This window comes from Lepisma saccharinum, chromosome 1, assembly GCF_977018435.1.
Source record: "Lepisma saccharinum chromosome 1, izLepSacc3.1, whole genome shotgun sequence".
Lineage (NCBI taxonomy): Eukaryota > Metazoa > Arthropoda > Insecta > Zygentoma > Lepismatidae > Lepisma > Lepisma saccharinum.
The window spans coordinates 48,092,404-48,109,512 of record NC_139229.1 but is presented as its reverse complement, the minus strand read 5'-3'; the positions used below and the strand labels follow the sequence as shown (position 1 = coordinate 48,109,512).

The 17,109-nt window shown below is 38.5% G+C and overlaps 1 protein-coding gene across 1 annotated transcript in view; it reads right to left on the bottom strand.

Annotated features, from left to right (window-relative positions):
• The window catches only part of LOC145991744 (atrial natriuretic peptide receptor 1), a 390,591-nt gene that overhangs the window by 65,101 nt on the left and 308,381 nt on the right, over positions 1–17,109 (bottom strand). The window contains exons 7-9 of the mRNA XM_083127821.1: positions 14,095–14,230; positions 8,160–8,396; positions 2,106–2,190 (exon numbers count right to left, since the gene is read on the bottom strand). Of these exons, the coding sequence (XP_082983947.1) occupies positions 2,106–2,190; positions 8,160–8,396; positions 14,095–14,230 (458 nt within the window). The remainder of the gene's footprint in view (positions 1–2,105; positions 2,191–8,159; positions 8,397–14,094; positions 14,231–17,109) is intronic.

The window sequence follows — 17,109 nt, the reverse complement described above, 5'->3', positions numbered from 1 at the left end:
CCACTTCCAATCCTTAGCAGTAACGTGGAGTCAGATCGACATATCTCCACTTCCAATCCTTAGCAGTAAGGTGGAGTCAGATCGACATACCTCCACTTCCAATCCTTAGCAGTAAAGTGGAGTCAGATCGACATATCTCCACTTCCAATCCTTAGCAGTAAAGTGGAGTGAGATCGACATATCTTCACTTCCAATCCTTAGCAGTAAGGTGGAGTCAGATCGACATATCTCCACTTCCAATCTTTAGCAGTAAAGTGGAGTCAGATCGACATACCTCCACTTCCAATCCTTAGCAGTAAAGTGGAGTGAGATTGACATATCTCCACTTCCAATCCTTAGCAGTAAGGTGGGGTGAGATCGACATATCTCCACTTCCAATCCTTAGCAGTAAAGTGGAGTGAGATCGACATATCTCCACTTCCAATCCTTAGCAGTAAAGTGGAGTCAGATCGACATATCTCCACTTCCAATCCTTAGCAGTAAGGTGGGGTGAGATCGACATATCTCCACTTCCAATCCTTAGCAGTAAAGTGGAGTCAGATCGACATATCTCCACTTCCAATCCTTAGCAGTAAAGTGGAGTGAGATCGACATATCTCCACTTCCAATCCTTAGCAGTAAGGTGGAGTCAGATCGACATATCTCTACTTCCAATCCTTAGCAGTAAAGTGGAATCAGATCGACATATCTCCACTTCCAATCCTTAGCAGTAAGGTGGAGTGAGATCGACATATCTCCACTTCCAATCCTTAGCAGTAAAGTGGAGTGAGATCGACATATCTCCACTTCCACTCCTTAGCAGTAAGGTGGAGTGAGATCGACATATCTCCACTTCCAATCCTTAGCACTAAGGTGGAGTCAGATCGACATATCTCCACTTCCAATCCTTAGCAGTAAGGTGGGGTGAGATCGACATATCTCCACTTCCAATCCTTAGCAGTAAAGTGGAGTCAGATCGACATATCTCCACTTCCAATCCTTAGCAGTAAAGTGGAGTGAGATCGACATATCTCCACTTCCAATCCTTAGCAGTAAGGTGGAGTCAGATCGACATATCTCTACTTCCAATCCTTAGCAGTAAAGTGGAATCAGATCGACATATCTCCACTTCCAATCCTTAGCAGTAAGGTGGAGTGAGATCGACATATCTCCACTTCCAATCCTTAGCAGTAAAGTGGAGTGAGATCGACATATCTCCACTTCCACTCCTTAGCAGTAAGGTGGAGTGAGATCGACATATCTCCACTTCCAATCCTTAGCACTAAGGTGGAGTCAGATCGACATATCTCCACTTCCAATCCTTAGCAGTAAGGTGGAGTCATATTGACATATCTCCACTTCCAATCCTTAGCAGTAAGGTAGAGTCAGATCGATATATCTCCACTTCCAATCCTTAGCAATAAAGTGGAGTTAGATCGACATATCTCCACTTCCAATCCTTAGCAGTAAGGTGGTGTCAGATCGACATATCTCCACTTCCAATCCTTAGCAGTAAGACGGAGTCAGATCGACATATATCCACTTCCAATCCTTAGCAGTAAAGGGGAGTCAGATCGACATATCTCCACTTTCAATTGTTAGGAGTAAGATGGAGTCAGATACACATATCTCCACTTCTAATCTTTAGCAGTAAGGTGGATTCAGATCGACATATCTCTACTTCCAATCCTTAGCAGTAAAGTGGAGTGAGATCGACATATCTCCACTTCCAATCCTTAGCAGTAAGGTGGAGTCAGATCGACATATATCCACTTCCAATCCTTAGCAGTAAGGTGGAGTCAGATCGACATATCTCCACTTCCAATCCTTAGCAGTAAGGTAGTAATGTATCTCTAGTTTACTGACTCTTTTTAAGAGTGAGACATATTCCTAAGAATACAATATTTCCTCTCTCCTGTACATCTGATAAATTGGAGTTACGTCCCTCTGGTTCTCACACGATGATGCATAATGTACGCATAATATAGTGCATTTTTTTGTCTTTTGGTGAAAACGTAGGCACATCAGAACTTCAGATAATTAAGGAATTTAATCACTAAAACCAAAACTTCTAGATCTAATAACATATGAATATAAAATTTAAGTTGAACCTTATGTAGACTCACCTATAAGTCACACATGCTAAAGTTGTGGCAAAGGCCAAAAATACGGCTAGGGCGAAGGATACATACAGCACCACAATGTAGGCTTCTGCAAATAAAAATAAAAATATGCATTCCACAGTTGAAAAAAAAGTTTCACGAGTTTTTCTGAATTCTTTTGAATAACGAGCAGAACATTCATATTACATATCATAGCCTTGAGTTTATGCAACTTTGTAATAGAGCATTGCGAAAATTTAGCTCCAAACTATTTATTCGACATCTGCTGTAAACGCTACTTTGAAAGCCATAAAATAACCTCCCAGTGTATCCAACCATGAATTTATTACTGCAATAAAAGAGAATGAAGCAACCTACCTAAACCGTTTAGTACTAATTTTAATAACAAGTTATAACTATGTATGAACTATTCCAGGTAGTTTGTGAAAATTATGATATTGTAGCAACGTAATTAGTCTTTTAGAGTATTTTTCAGACGGTATTACGGAGAAGACCTTCATGGTGGGATCTCCCAGTTTAGGATCATGTGGCGTTAATCTGGAGTCGTAAAGTTTTAATGAGAGGATTACATAGTTTGGCGTAAACGTTTATGACCAAAATGCCCTGAAGTGAACTGCATTAGTTTCCTTACCTGGTCGACTTAACCATATACGGCGATCTTCTCCGTTTCAACTCCATGTACAGATGCGATTTTCTAGGAAAGTAACTGCAGACTTCTTATTGTGAGAATTGCAAGAAGGTTTCTTCTTATTAGACCAATTTCAAATGTACGGCCAATATTGAATTTTTACTACGGGTACATGCTGAAACTCTACACTAATTGTAATTTGGATTACCCTTGGTTACCAAGCAACAACAGCTCAACAATAACTAATTAAAATTCAATTGTTCAATTTTCTTCCACAAAACGAAGAGAGGAGAAAACATGGGTATTTAAATAGCTGACTGTGTACTAAACATTATATATGCAAGAATGGAATATAGAACAACAAGAAGTGCAGGTGTGCAACATATGATATTAGAATGCACAAAGTGTAACAGGACAAAAATATTTTCTAGGAAATTTTATATAAATTAAAAGCACAGTTTCCAATAAATTTGGCAAAGTTGGTGTTCAACTAGCATGATAACATTTTTAAGAAAGGGTATAGGATTCTAAAATGGGACAGGTTTATACGTATTTTTGTTTATGTATTTATTAATGGTTGGGGGAGGGATATTGTTTGTTTTAGTTGGTATTTCAAGTCCACTTCATGCACAGATAGGCTAATCGGGACTGGACCTATAGTTTAAAGTGGGATCCATACCACTATGCACCTCCACGGGGTATCGAACCCTGGACCCCTTGATTACAACGTTATGTGGTTATGTATTCTAAAGCCTTTCAGGCTTAGTGTTAAATAAAGCCCACACAAAATCAGACCTTACTTCTCTCTTATTTGGGTTATTGAAACTTGCATAAATATGGATTTACATTGCCTTAATATTTGTATTGAGTAAAGCTGGTAGGTTACTTGACCGCCTTTGGTTTGTAACTTCTCTTATATCTTAAATGAACTAATCTAAAAAAAATAATTAAGAACGACAAGGAAACAAGTTAGCTGGTGATACTATCCTGCAAAAGCAACGTTGCAGTGTGTCTGCCAAAAATGATTACAAACTATTGGAATTCTAGAGTGCATTTCATTGATATGGAGATATATTTATGTGAAACAAAGATGTGTAAGTATATTTAATGAAGATAGAGAACATCCATTAACAAAAGCGGCTAAAAGTTGTTACCTCTAAAACAATAAGAAATAAATTAATAACGACAGAATAAGGGGGGCCTACTGTTAATTAGTACAACAGATCTGTAACATACGAATGATGTAACAGTTTTTAAAAATGTCAATTGTTCTTCAAACAACATTATAGGACAGCGTAATACTTAGCTTAGACATTTCTTGAATAGTTTGAATTTTAGTGCCATTTGCAAAAATCATACATGCTCATAATTTTCTTCACTGACTGATATGTTCAAGTTATCACTGCATGACGAAGCCATTGAGATCTTAAGGTACATATAAATATGAAATGTTTCGATATGCAATTGCTAAATACTTAATGAACGAGCACCTAGCAATAAGTAGTCTCACTTTTCGTGAGAGATCCTAACGAATGTGACCTTTGTACTTACGTACTGTAGAGTACAAAGATCTTCAGTAATTGCATTGTCGTTTTGAGTCCACTTTATGTACAGGGACTGAACCCGCAGTTTACAGTGGGATCCGAACCAATGTGCAATGTGTCTTTACCGAGTAATCTTCAGTAAATGCAACTAGGAACAGATTCATAAGAACTCAACTACTTCTGTATGTGTATATATTTTTCGGTAATTTAACCTCTCACTCTCTATCCCAGCTTCTTTATTCCCAGTTGCTAATGTGGACATGATGGAAAATATTGCAGCAATATATTAAGGCATGCTGTGAAGTGCTATGCAGAGGTTCAAAGTTAATTTAGAATAATATGCACGAAAAAGATGGAAAACGATTAGATGGCGCTATTTTCAAAGCTTAACGAAAAGTTAATTACATGTTAACATGGTACACATTGTTCTGTAGATTTACCAGATAAAATATATTAATACACAACAATCGTCTCCATGGTATTTCTCAGGTACCGTGTCGGATCCGAAAAAAAAAACTGAACAAGAACTTCGTGCTACAGGGTTGAATAGTATAAAATCATCCATGAAAGAGATGAAAAATATTCTTGGCGTGCCAGATATATTTTACTGGAAGAGAAAGCACAGCATTTCGCCACGCCACACGATTAATGAGAGAGAGTAGGGGCATGCGCAGGAGAGAGAAAAATTAAAAAGTCTGAATTAACTTCAAGCAAACTCTTTTCTTAATTTTCTCTCACTTTTTCATTCTCAATTGTTCACTCGGTGATCTTCAACTGTTGAAATATATCAGAGATTTGGAAAACAAAGAGAAGGTCTAAGACAAAAGTTTGCTTAAACTGAGAAGAAGAAATAATTAACAAGGTAGGCCTTTAATGCGGCTGCTTTAAGCAATATCTTCCTCCTTTGATCCCTTCTGTCCCTATTGTTCTATGCCAGCTGCATCAAATTGCACCCGCCCTGCTTTGATATCCCTTTGATCTTTAAAGATAAGCCATTATCTAATTTCTCTCCATCCGTCTTTCTCATGCAATTCAGAACTCTTGCAAGCATTATCATTTTTCTTTTAGTCTATCTTAGCTCTTTGGATCCGACAAATACATTTAAATGCATTACCATGCTTGCATTAACTCTACTTTTCATACATCCATGGCTCAAATGGATCATGGATAAAAATTAACTTGTAAATAAGTTAAAAATGAAAACACGCTTTGCTCGAAAAGGTTCAGTTTTAAACTTTCCTTGTCTGTTGCATATCAAATTTATGGAGTATATCTACACAACGTAGATTACAGCAAGAACAAAAAAATCTGGCCTTCTTGACGATGTGGTCAGCGTAACGCGCTACGATACCAGAGGTCACAGGTTGGAATCTTGGTCAGGCTTAGATATCATTGGGTTTCCACCATGGAAACCTGGGCCTGGGCAGGGAAGTTTGTGAGTGTCCATTCATCAGTTCCATCATGTCATAACTCATACCCATCTTTGCAAATTAGCCAAAAGTGGCACAAAAGTGAAGTAAAATAAAAAGCAAATCAATCAATCAATCAATCATCATCACAATTTAGTCTTAGGTGGCAAAAAGAGCAACGGAAAATAGCCAAAATAAATAGAGATAGATTCTCAACGTTACGTATATGCAGTAAAAGTACATTACTCCAATTGATTTTGCTCAAATCTGACTTTAAAAAGCTGAAGTTGATTGTTTCGGGAGGTTACGAATAAAATGGCTTAATTTATTGATATACCCACTCCATCACTTCACATCACTGAGCTGGTACAACACTGATTTTTAGAGGAAGCGTATCGAGGAGAGTATGTTTTCTGCAGTAGCCGATTAGACAACGTTATCTTTTAAACATATCGACCCTGTCCCGTGATTGAATTACGGATATTATGCTTCAAGACGGGCATGTACTATATGAACCATTTTTGACGGCAGTGTAATAAGATTTTTGTCTCAGATAAAAAGCGTTCATTCCCAAACCAAAGATCGTTATGCGTCACTGTCAGAATATGAAGGTTCAACGGGTATTGGTTGATAGGGGTGGCGTTCCCTCCATAGTCCTAGAGAAATATATTATGGATATATACCGTATTCCTAAGGCGCTCCTTTATTTTCGTGTTTTGGATGTTGAAAATATAGGTGCGCAAGGATTCGATAGCGTCTTGAATTCATGTGTGTGTGTGTGTACATACATATATACAGGGTGGGACAGAATTAGGTAAACACTAAGTTTTTAATAGATGATCTTAAATGCATAGCGTTTCTTTAGTAATGGACATTAACTCAAAACAATTTGATTTATTTACAGGTAAGCTCGAAAACACTTGTTGGCAAGACGTCAATTAAAAATGGCGACCAGGAACGAAAGGGTACATCGTGTGCCTCATTGCGGAAAAGTAACTGGTTATCAGTGTCCATGGAGTGGAAAATTTCTCATTGGACATTATATATTAATCTTTTACTCAACTATGATCGTCATAAAATTATATTATGATGTTTCGTAGGTGGTTCTAATATGTTTACTTCATTAATCACAATATATTAAAACTTTACTTGTCTAAAGGAAAATATATTAAAATAATCAATATTAATAAATTTTGAATTCGAACAATTCACGGAGGGGAAAATCTACATATTCTGTGTAAAATTTTGAAAAGAGGAAAAATTATTTCTGGAAGAAATAAAGCTGATTAATCTCGTAACTACCTAGGTAATGACTAAATTAACTCCTACTGAAAACAAAATGTGCAAATATTTTTTAAATATTTTTTATGGCTGCCGAACAATGTTTCTATCACCTTTTTTGAGAATGATTCATATATATCATATTCGGGTCTTACATGGTAATATACAGACTTATTATTTAGAATTGAAATTGCATGAAGCGGTTTCCTTCCATGTATGGGTTTTAGGTTGACAGTGCTGCTTATTAGGCTCTGAAATATGGGACGTTGCCAATCATTCCACTACGAGCGTAGCAGGCTCGAGAGTGGGAGAAGTGGGAGAATCGAACGAGCAGGAACGAGCGAAAGTGGTCCCATGCATTCTGGATTTTACACCATATTTTTATTTATTTATTTATTTATTGAACACGATAGGCGAATGCCCAATTACAGTGTACTACATTTTCCGTAAGTTTACATGATTTCATGACAAGAAATATTCTTGAAGTTGCAGAAATGTAAATAAACATAAAACATGCCAACGTTAAATTAAATGTATGCAACAAAAAGTATTACAAAAGCGAGATATAATAATACATGTTAATTGAAGAGAGAGTAATAAAATATCAGACTATTATCTACAATAATAGCCTACATGAATGCAATATTTCAAATATTACAATGCACAACGTATTATCTTTACACTCAGAATTTCAGAACTTAACCACCATGTACAAAAAAATGTGAGATACTAATATAATATATTATAAATTACATAAGATATAGAAATAAAATAAAACACAGTCAAAATCAAGGACTTCAAGGTGTAGTGTAGATGTAGTGTAGTGTCTTCTTTATCTTCTAAACTGCAGTGAATTAAAAATGAAACTTTTGAGACTGAAGCCCACATTCTTCCTGAGTATTATTTAAAAGAAAAACCTTAGGTAAATTATTAATTAACAGTAGGATAATTTTACAGTGGCTGTTTACTCATTTGTATATCCAACAAAATGCAACAAGTGTGAGCCCATTTACAGAATTTAATATACATTCTGTATATCAGGAAATACATTAATTATGTATGTAATAAAGTACCTGCAAAAAATTGATACTCTACAAAGTACGCACATATATGTATTTTGGTATAAACTACAAAAGAAAAATATATATCTTCACAAAAATTGAGTTCGATTGAAGCTATAAAAAACATGACTTACCACTGCTGACACACGATGGGTCGTTCCCTAGGAATCCGCACTCGGGCACATCCGGAGGGGGGCCCACTCTCCCTCCTGGCCAGTGGATTTTCTTCCCTGGGACTGGGCTGTAGTTCCTGTTGCCCCCGTAGTAGTGCGCCACGACGGTGAAGCGACCTGCTATGGGGTCGAGATCCAGCACAGAGTAGTCTGCGTCTCTGTCACCGTTGTCGTCCATCCTGACGTGCCCCGTGATGCCTTTGAAAGAAAATCAATGAAGACCTTTTAATTCTGTTCTAGTTTCATTTTCTGGCATTAAAAAATAACTTAAGGCAGAAGAGGTTGCACAGACTTAAATTCAGTTCAATTGCCAATGTGAACCAGAGGGTTACAACGAAAAGTCACATGATAGGCCTCGGGCCTCAATGGGCCACGGCGGTATCTTAGTAGTCCCTCTCTGTCTCCCCAACATACACACATACACAAATTGTGGCATTCATCTGCTAATTTCTTCTAGTCTCTTGCATCCTAACTGCCATTAACGTGTCCTCAGAGTTGTTACTTGCCTGAACGGCCGAACCCAATGATAACCATAGGAAGAAACAGTTTGCGGAAACTACAATAGATGGCAGCACGATTGAAAGGCGAAAAGCAAATTTACTAATGAAATAAAAGGAGCCAGAAAGTGATTGAAATTAGACAAAACAAATGAAAGATAATGAGTGAAGATTAAATCATTGTAAATATAGACTAAGAACCATAAAGTAATAGAGGAAATAGAATGATTAACATAATCCTCATGAACTGTACATATACGGGATTAAAGAAGTCAAGATGCCGATTCAAATCCGTGTATTTTCTCTCTGACGAGAAGGAAACGTCTCGTTAGATTTCTGTTGTTCCCCTTGGTGGCGCTATAACAATATTTGTCGCCCCAAAGCACTACGGCTGCGCTATTGACTTTAGTCGCACTGTGCCAAAGGGAGCGCTGCTATATTAGCGATGCTTGGTTGTCCTCTTGTCGTTATCTTGGTGGCGCTATATCAAGATTTGTCACCCCAAAATAAATTGAATCTTGATAGGTGTATTTGTGCTTCATGCCAAAGAAGGCCCGTTCCATTTCAAAACATGTCCCTTCGTTCGGGACATTTGACTTTCCGATAATTGTCGGAACCCCGAATACGTATGATACTCTTCTGACCTTCATTCTGTTTCTCGTTTGTGCGAAAACCGCGAATCAATGGCACTTCTCGTTTCTTATTCGAGGTGGTCTCCCTGAATTTCTTCCACATCTTCTTGTGATGTCTATGGCAAATCTGGATGCTGGGCATTGCGGACGCCCATACTCACCCTGAGGCCACCACTCAGCTTCACCATTTCTATCTTTACGAATTTGTGACATTCTGGTTTACCTGGAACAAGGATAACACCCTGCCATTACATTGCTGACAATCCTACTTCGGTCAATACTAACTTTCTTCAGAATGAACTTACGTAAAAAACAACTTATGTTTCATGTTTTCGAGTCAATTCTAGCATGACATCGTATATCACATGACCCCTTTCCAATTTCGAGAACATGAGCTGAATCCAAGATGACGGACTTCAAGGTGGCGACTAGAGACCAGACATGTTATGTCCACTGGGCCCCTTGACCACATTTACATCGGTGACGTCAGAACTGCCGTAAAGCGTCGCGTTACAGAACTATTCGCGGTGGTAGTTTTACGTGTCCCACCCGGTATATTTATACAAGAGAAGACTGATTGCACTTACTATGGAGGTCCCTGTCTCACGAGTGATCTCTGTTCCACCCGTATGTCTAGTCATATATTCATACAAGAGAAGACTGATTGCACTTAATATGGAGGTCCCTGTCTCACGAGTGATTACTCTTCCATCCCGTATGTCCCCCAGTCATATATTCATACAAGAGAAGACTGATTGCACTTACTATGGAGGTCCCTGTCACACGAGTGATTACGCTTCCGTCCCGTATGTCCCCAGGTCATATATTCATACAAGAGAAGATTGATTGCACTTACTATGGAGGTCCCTGTCACAAGAGTGACTACTCTTCCGTCCAGTATGTCCCCCAGTCATATATTCATACAAAAGAAGAATGATTGCCCTTACTGTGGAGGTCCCTGACACACGAGTGACTACTCTTCCGTCCAGTATGTCCCCCAGTCATATATTCATACAAGAGAAGACTGATTGCCCTTACTATGGAGGTCCCTGTCACACGAGTGATTACTCTTCCGTCTCGTATGTCCCCCAGTCATATATTCATACAAGAGAAGACTGATTGCCCTTACTATGGAGGTCCCTGTCACACGAGTGATTACGCTTCCGTCCCGTATGTCCCCAGGTCATATATTCATACAAGAGAAGATTGATTGCACTTACTATGGAGGTCTCTGTCACAAGAGTGACTACTCTTCCGTCCAGTATGTCCCCCAGTCATATATTCATACAAAAGAAGAATGATTGCCCTTACTATGGAGGTCCCTGTCACACGACTGACTACTCTTCCGTTCAGTATGTCCCCCAGTCATATATTCATACAAGAGAAGACTGATTGCCCTTACTATGGAGGTCCCTGTCACACGAGTGACTACTCTTCCGTCTCGTATGTCCCCAGTCATATATTCATACAAGAGAAGACTGATTGCCCATACTATGGAGGTCCCTGTCTCACGAGTAATTACTCTTCCGTCCAGTATGTCTCCCAGTCATATATTCATTCAAAAGAAGATTGATTGCACTTACTATGGAGGTCCCTGTCTCACGACTGACTACTCTTCCGTCCAGTATGTCTCCCAGTCATATATTCATTCAAAATAAGACTGATTGCCCTTACTATGGAGGTCCCTGTCACACGACTGACTACTCTTCCGTCCAGTATGTCTCCCAGTCATATATTCATACAAAAGAAGAATGATTGCACTTACTATGGAGGTCACTGTCTCGCGAGTGATTACTCTTCCGTCCAGTATGTCTCCCAGTCATATATTCATACAAAAGAAGACTGATTGCACTTACTATGGAGGTCCCTGTCACACGAGTGATTACTCTTCCGTCTCGTATGTCCCCCAGTCATATATTCATACAAAAGAAGACTGATTGCACTTACTATGGAGGTCCCTGTCTCACGAGTAATTACTCTTCATCCAGTATGTCTCCCAGTCATATATTCATACAAAAGAAGAATGATTGCACTTACTATGGAGGTCCCTGTCACACGAGTGATTACTCTTCCGTCTCGTATGTCCCCCAGTCATATATTCATACAAAAGAAGACTGATTGCCCTTACTATGGAGGTCCCTGTCACACGAGTGATTACTCCTCCGTCCAGTATGTCCCCCAGTCATATATTCATATATGAGAAGACTGATTGCCCTTACTATGAAGGTCTCTGTCACACGAGTGATTACGCTTCCGTCCCGTATGTCCTCAGGTCATATATTCATACAAGAGAAGATTGATTGCACTAACTATGGAGGTCCCTGTCACACGAGTGACTACTCTTCCGTCCAGTATGTCCCCCAGTCATATATTCATACAAAAGAAGAATGATTGCTCTTACTATGGAGGTCCCTGTCACACGAGTGACTACTCTTCCGTCCAGTATGTCCCCCAGTCATATATTCATACAAGAGAAGACTGATTGCACTTACTATGGAGGTCCCTGTCACACGAGTGATTACTCTTCCGTCCAGTATGTCCCTCTGTCATATATTCATACAAGAGAAGACTGATTGCACTTACCTATGGAGGTCCCTGTCTCACGAGTAATTACTCTTCCGTCCAGTATGTCCCCCAGTCATATATTCATTCAAAAGAAGACTGATTGCACTTACTGTGGAGGTCCCTGTCTCACGAGTAATTACTCTTCATCCAGTATGTCTCCCAGTCATATATTCATTCAAAAGAAGACTGATTGCACTTACTATGGAGGTCCCTGTCTCACGAGTAATTACTCTTCCGTCCAGTATGTCCCCCAGTCATATATTCATACAAAAGAAGACTGATTGCCCTTACTATGGAGGTCCCTGTCACACGAGTGATTACTCCTCCGTCCAGTATGTCCCCCAGTCATATATTTATACAAAAGAAGACTGATTGCCCTTACTATGGAGGTCTCTGTCACACGAGTGATTACGCTTCCGTCCCGTATGTCCTCAGGTCATATATTCATACAAGAGAAGATTGATTGCACTAACTATGGAGGTCCCTGTCACACGAGTGACTACTCTTCCGTCCAGTATGTCCCCCAGTCATATATTCATACAAAAGAAGAATGATTGCTCTTACTATGGAGGTCCCTGTCACACGAGTGACTACTCTTCCGTCCAGTATGTCCCCCAGTCATATATTCATACAAGAGAAGACTGATTGCACTTACTATGGAGGCCCCTGTCACACGAGTGATTACTCTTCCGTCCAGTATGTCCCCCAGTCATATATTCATACAAGAGAAGACTGATTGCACTTACCTATGGAGGTCCCTGTCTCACGAGTAATTACTCTTCCGTCCAGTATGTCTCCCAGTCATATATTCATACAAGAGAAGAATGATTGCACTTACTATGGAGGTCCCTGTCACACGAGTGATTACTCTTCCGTCTCGTATGTCCCTCTGTCATATATTTATACAAAAGAAGACTGATTGCCCTTACTATGGGGGTCCCTGTCACACGAGTGATTACTCTTACGTCTCGTATGTCCCTCAGTCATATATTTATACAAAAGAAGACTGATTGCCCTTACTATGGAGGTCCCTGTCACACGAGTGATTACTCTTCCGTCTCGTATGTCCCTCAGTCATATATTTATACAAAAGAAGACTGATTGCCCTTACTATGGAGGTCCCTGTCACACGAGTGATTACTCTTCCGTCTCGTATGTCCACAACTCATATCGTCCTTTCCACTCTTTCTAACACTTTCTTCCATTCTTTTTTTAACTTCAGTCCCCCATTCCAGGACAAGAGAGAAAGAGGAGAGGGGAAGGAAGAAAATGAAGGAAAAAGAGCGTGATATATAAAGCCCAATCCACATTCTATATGAAAGTATATATTTTTCGCCTTTTAGGTGAAAGTATAGTGAAAGCCACCTGCGAGAAAGTTCCAAAACAACTTTCTATTAGTCTGGAGGGAGTAATGTTTTGTGTATATAATGCCCTGTTTTTGGTATCTTGTTACTTTTGTACTTGATACAGAGTCTGATGAAGACCTTGCTAGAAGGTTGAAACGTTACGTTTAGTTTATATTTTTAATAAAATAAATTACTGCCTTGGTCAGCATATTTATATTTTTTCTTACTTGGTGTTGCACAACATCGTCCGAGTGAAACCGGCGTCATTGCCTAGCCTACGAACAGCGATTCGAAAAAAATGCCCGGACTTCTCACCGCAGCACTTGTTCTGTTCCATGGCAACGAGATTCCATACACGACTCCACACGTGACGTCTTGGCGGGTTGTGGGTGGCATGTGCTCCAACGTCCACCGTACATCCTGGACCTTGCTCCAAGCGATTACCATCTCTTTGCTCCTTTGAAGAAGCATCTCACAGGACGCCGGTTTCACTTGGATGATGTTGTGCAGCACGAAGTAAGAACTTGGTTCCGACAACAGAGCACAGAGTTCTATGAGACACGAATCATGAACCTCGTGTAGCGCTGGGATAAATTCCTAAACCATGGAGGAGACTATGTTGAGGAATAGTGTATGAAATATCCTTTCACGTGAGTGCGTTTGCATTCATCTAATAAATGCCTACTGAAATTTCCAGGCTTTGTTTTATTTTTTCCTGATCATCCCTCGTACCATGGATATCCCTGTACCACATCCAAACATGTAATCGCTGTTCAGTCTCGTATGTTCTCCAGTTTTATATTAGTACAAGGGGAATACTAGTTGTACTAGTACAAGGAAGACTGGTTGCACTCACCATGGAAGTCTCTGTCCCACATCCGACGAGTGATCGCCGTTCCGTCCCGTATGTCCCCTTGTTCCGTCAAAGTTTCGTTAAGGGCCATTCCAAGGAGATAAACCCCATCGTAGAAAGCTCCTATAAAGAAGTTCACCTAGAAGAAACATATTAATTTACTATTAGTTACATTTACTATCTTACCCAGAAAAAATAAACTGGAATTTATTATAGTAGCTAAGAATAAATGTAGCCGCAACATGCATAGATTAGGTTTCGTATGCTACTCGTTTATTCTTTAGTAGTTAATCAATCAATTTGGGAGGAAATAACTGTTTCGTAGAATTAGCACTCATCATGTGGAACTTGTCCCATACTAAATTTTCACAATATAGCCTCATTTTCAACGCAATGTAAAGTAAAGTCCAGACCATTTATTTCATACGAGAATGAAGATTTGTTCTAAGACATCCCACACATGAACCTTGAAGTAAATGGACATTTTCAGAATTTAATTGCAGCGTTTAATGTAACTGTTTCAAAATAGTTTGTTTCGAGTCTACTTTATGCTCAGATAGGTTAATTAGGAACGAACCTGCACTTTCAAGTGGGATCCGAACTCTGTGCATTGTGCCTTCTCTGGGAATCGAAGCCGGGACTCCCTGACGTGTTCGCAATACACAATCGGGAAGACTATATGTAAACGTCTCGGCTAGGGCCAGTTATATTCACTTTGCTGCAGCGTCAGCAGAGAATAAGCGGGGACATGGTCCTACAGATTTCTATGATACGTATATGCAGAAAAAATTAATATGACTAGATGCCGACCTCTGTGACCGAGCAAGACATTGCATTTGCTAAGACATCCTATTATTCAATTCAAAAGTTCATCAATCACCTTCATTGTCTAGAAGCGACGGGAAAAAATAATGAAATTAGACATAAAGAAATAAATATACTGTGTAAGCCTCACAAAATATTAGCCAACAAAATACAAAAAATCAAATGAAATCAGATTTTCTTTGTCGTTGATGCTTGAAAGTGGATGCGAGCATTTTTTGTTGTAAATACAATTGTTTTAAGCTAAATACGTACGTACAAACCAACCGGATTGAAAAATGACGCTTTCCCTTCAAAATAGCGTTGTAAAATATAATTTGCGTAGTTTACATTGTGTGCAGAGTATGTGAAAATAATGCACGTAGAGCTAGACTTGCGGCTCGTCACTGCTTTCAACAAAAATACAATGTGTAAATGTAAATTTTTAATACAGATTATATCAGATGGTTAGCCGTTTCTCGAAAATTTTACTCACATTCTACGCATTGCATTCATTTTGTAGCCCTTCCCAGTGGAGGCATCTGTGTAGATAGAGGGCTAGAGTTAAACCGCATTCCCCCCGAATATATATAATGGCACGGAATCAAAGCATTATTGTGCTTTCGGAATACGAGTATTTTTAGTGGACGAACAGAACAGTCTCTTCTTCAGAATAACCTTCATGTTCCTGTTTCCTCCATAGTAGTGGTACCCAAACTAGGGTAAGCGAGGGCTTACTTCATAATTTGCAAATTACAATTCATCTTGGAATCAATTTTCATCCTTGTGTGCGTGTGCGTGTAAGTACAGAAAATAAATATTATACAACATTTAATAAACACTTATGGCCATTCACTACACTATGCAAAACGTACGTATGTTTATATGAAAATAATAGTTCAAAATTGTCTCCTTTGGGGAAGATTGGATTACATAGTAGTACGGCGTCCATTGACTATAAAAGTTTGGTCACCGCTGATATGTAGCGAGTTACATTAGGTGTTATATAATATATATTTAAAAGTGAAATTGTGCTGGTATATATACACTATACGATGTAAGTGCAGATTCAGTGTCTTCCATTTCATTGAGTGGTCCCGTGTTCGAATCCCGGTCTTAGGTATGAATGTTCTTTGTGAGTGTCCCTTCATCAATTTCATCATATCCAAAAGTGGCAGAAAAGTGTAGTAAAATAAACCAAATCAATCAATCAACAATATTGAGGACAATATCACACAAGTCAAGTATTGACTTAAGTTGAAAATTGAATAAATTATTTTTATTATCTGCTCTCTAGGTCTAAAAGCAATCAATTAGAGAGAGATGAGGCAAGGATGTAGATAGGTCCAGAGGATCCGAACCCCAACCCCCGAAAGACTTGCCAAGTACTACAATTAAACAGAATGAAAATATACTTGTTTAACATTTGTTGTATAATTGAGGGTTATTTATTTCCGCCGAACTTCTACGAAGTTAATGGTTATATTCTGATCATGTGGCTTTGAATTGACAGCACCTTCTTAGATGTATGCATACTACTACTTGTACTTGAAATATTAATCAGTAAATGTACATTTCATCAACTTGATCTAACATCCTTTTTTGTTATTCAATAAATGTTTAATTCTTTATCTTTTCTGACATTACTTTCCTTGTCAGAACAGTTGTTTATATACACATTTTTGGGATCTTAACAACACTTGAGCTAGATAATGAATCCGTACTGTTATATCTATCTCTATCTCTATTTTTATCTATTAGAATAGAATGGGTCTATATTTATGGAGGCGTGTTTCGGCCTCATGGGCCATTCTCACAACCAACCCTTGTCACAGATACAATTAATTAATAAAAACAAAGAGAGAAAAAACATAATGATTATGATGATACAAGAAAGATAATACAAATAGAATGATAGAATAATATACATTGAATTGTTTAGTATGTATACTGCGAAGAAAAGATATGTAATAAATTAGTAGCGTATTGTGTATGTGATAGGTATGCATTATATGATGTGTAAGTGCAGGAGCAGTTATTAAGATTGACGTATGTTAATGTAGTTGTTGGGACAATAGTTTGTTTAGTTTTTTATCTAATAATAACAGTACACTATTAATTGATTTTCATATTAATATAAATAAATCTATAAATTATATTAACGTATTAATTTAAACATTTATATTACTATTTCTGAGATACATGGTTCGGATCTCC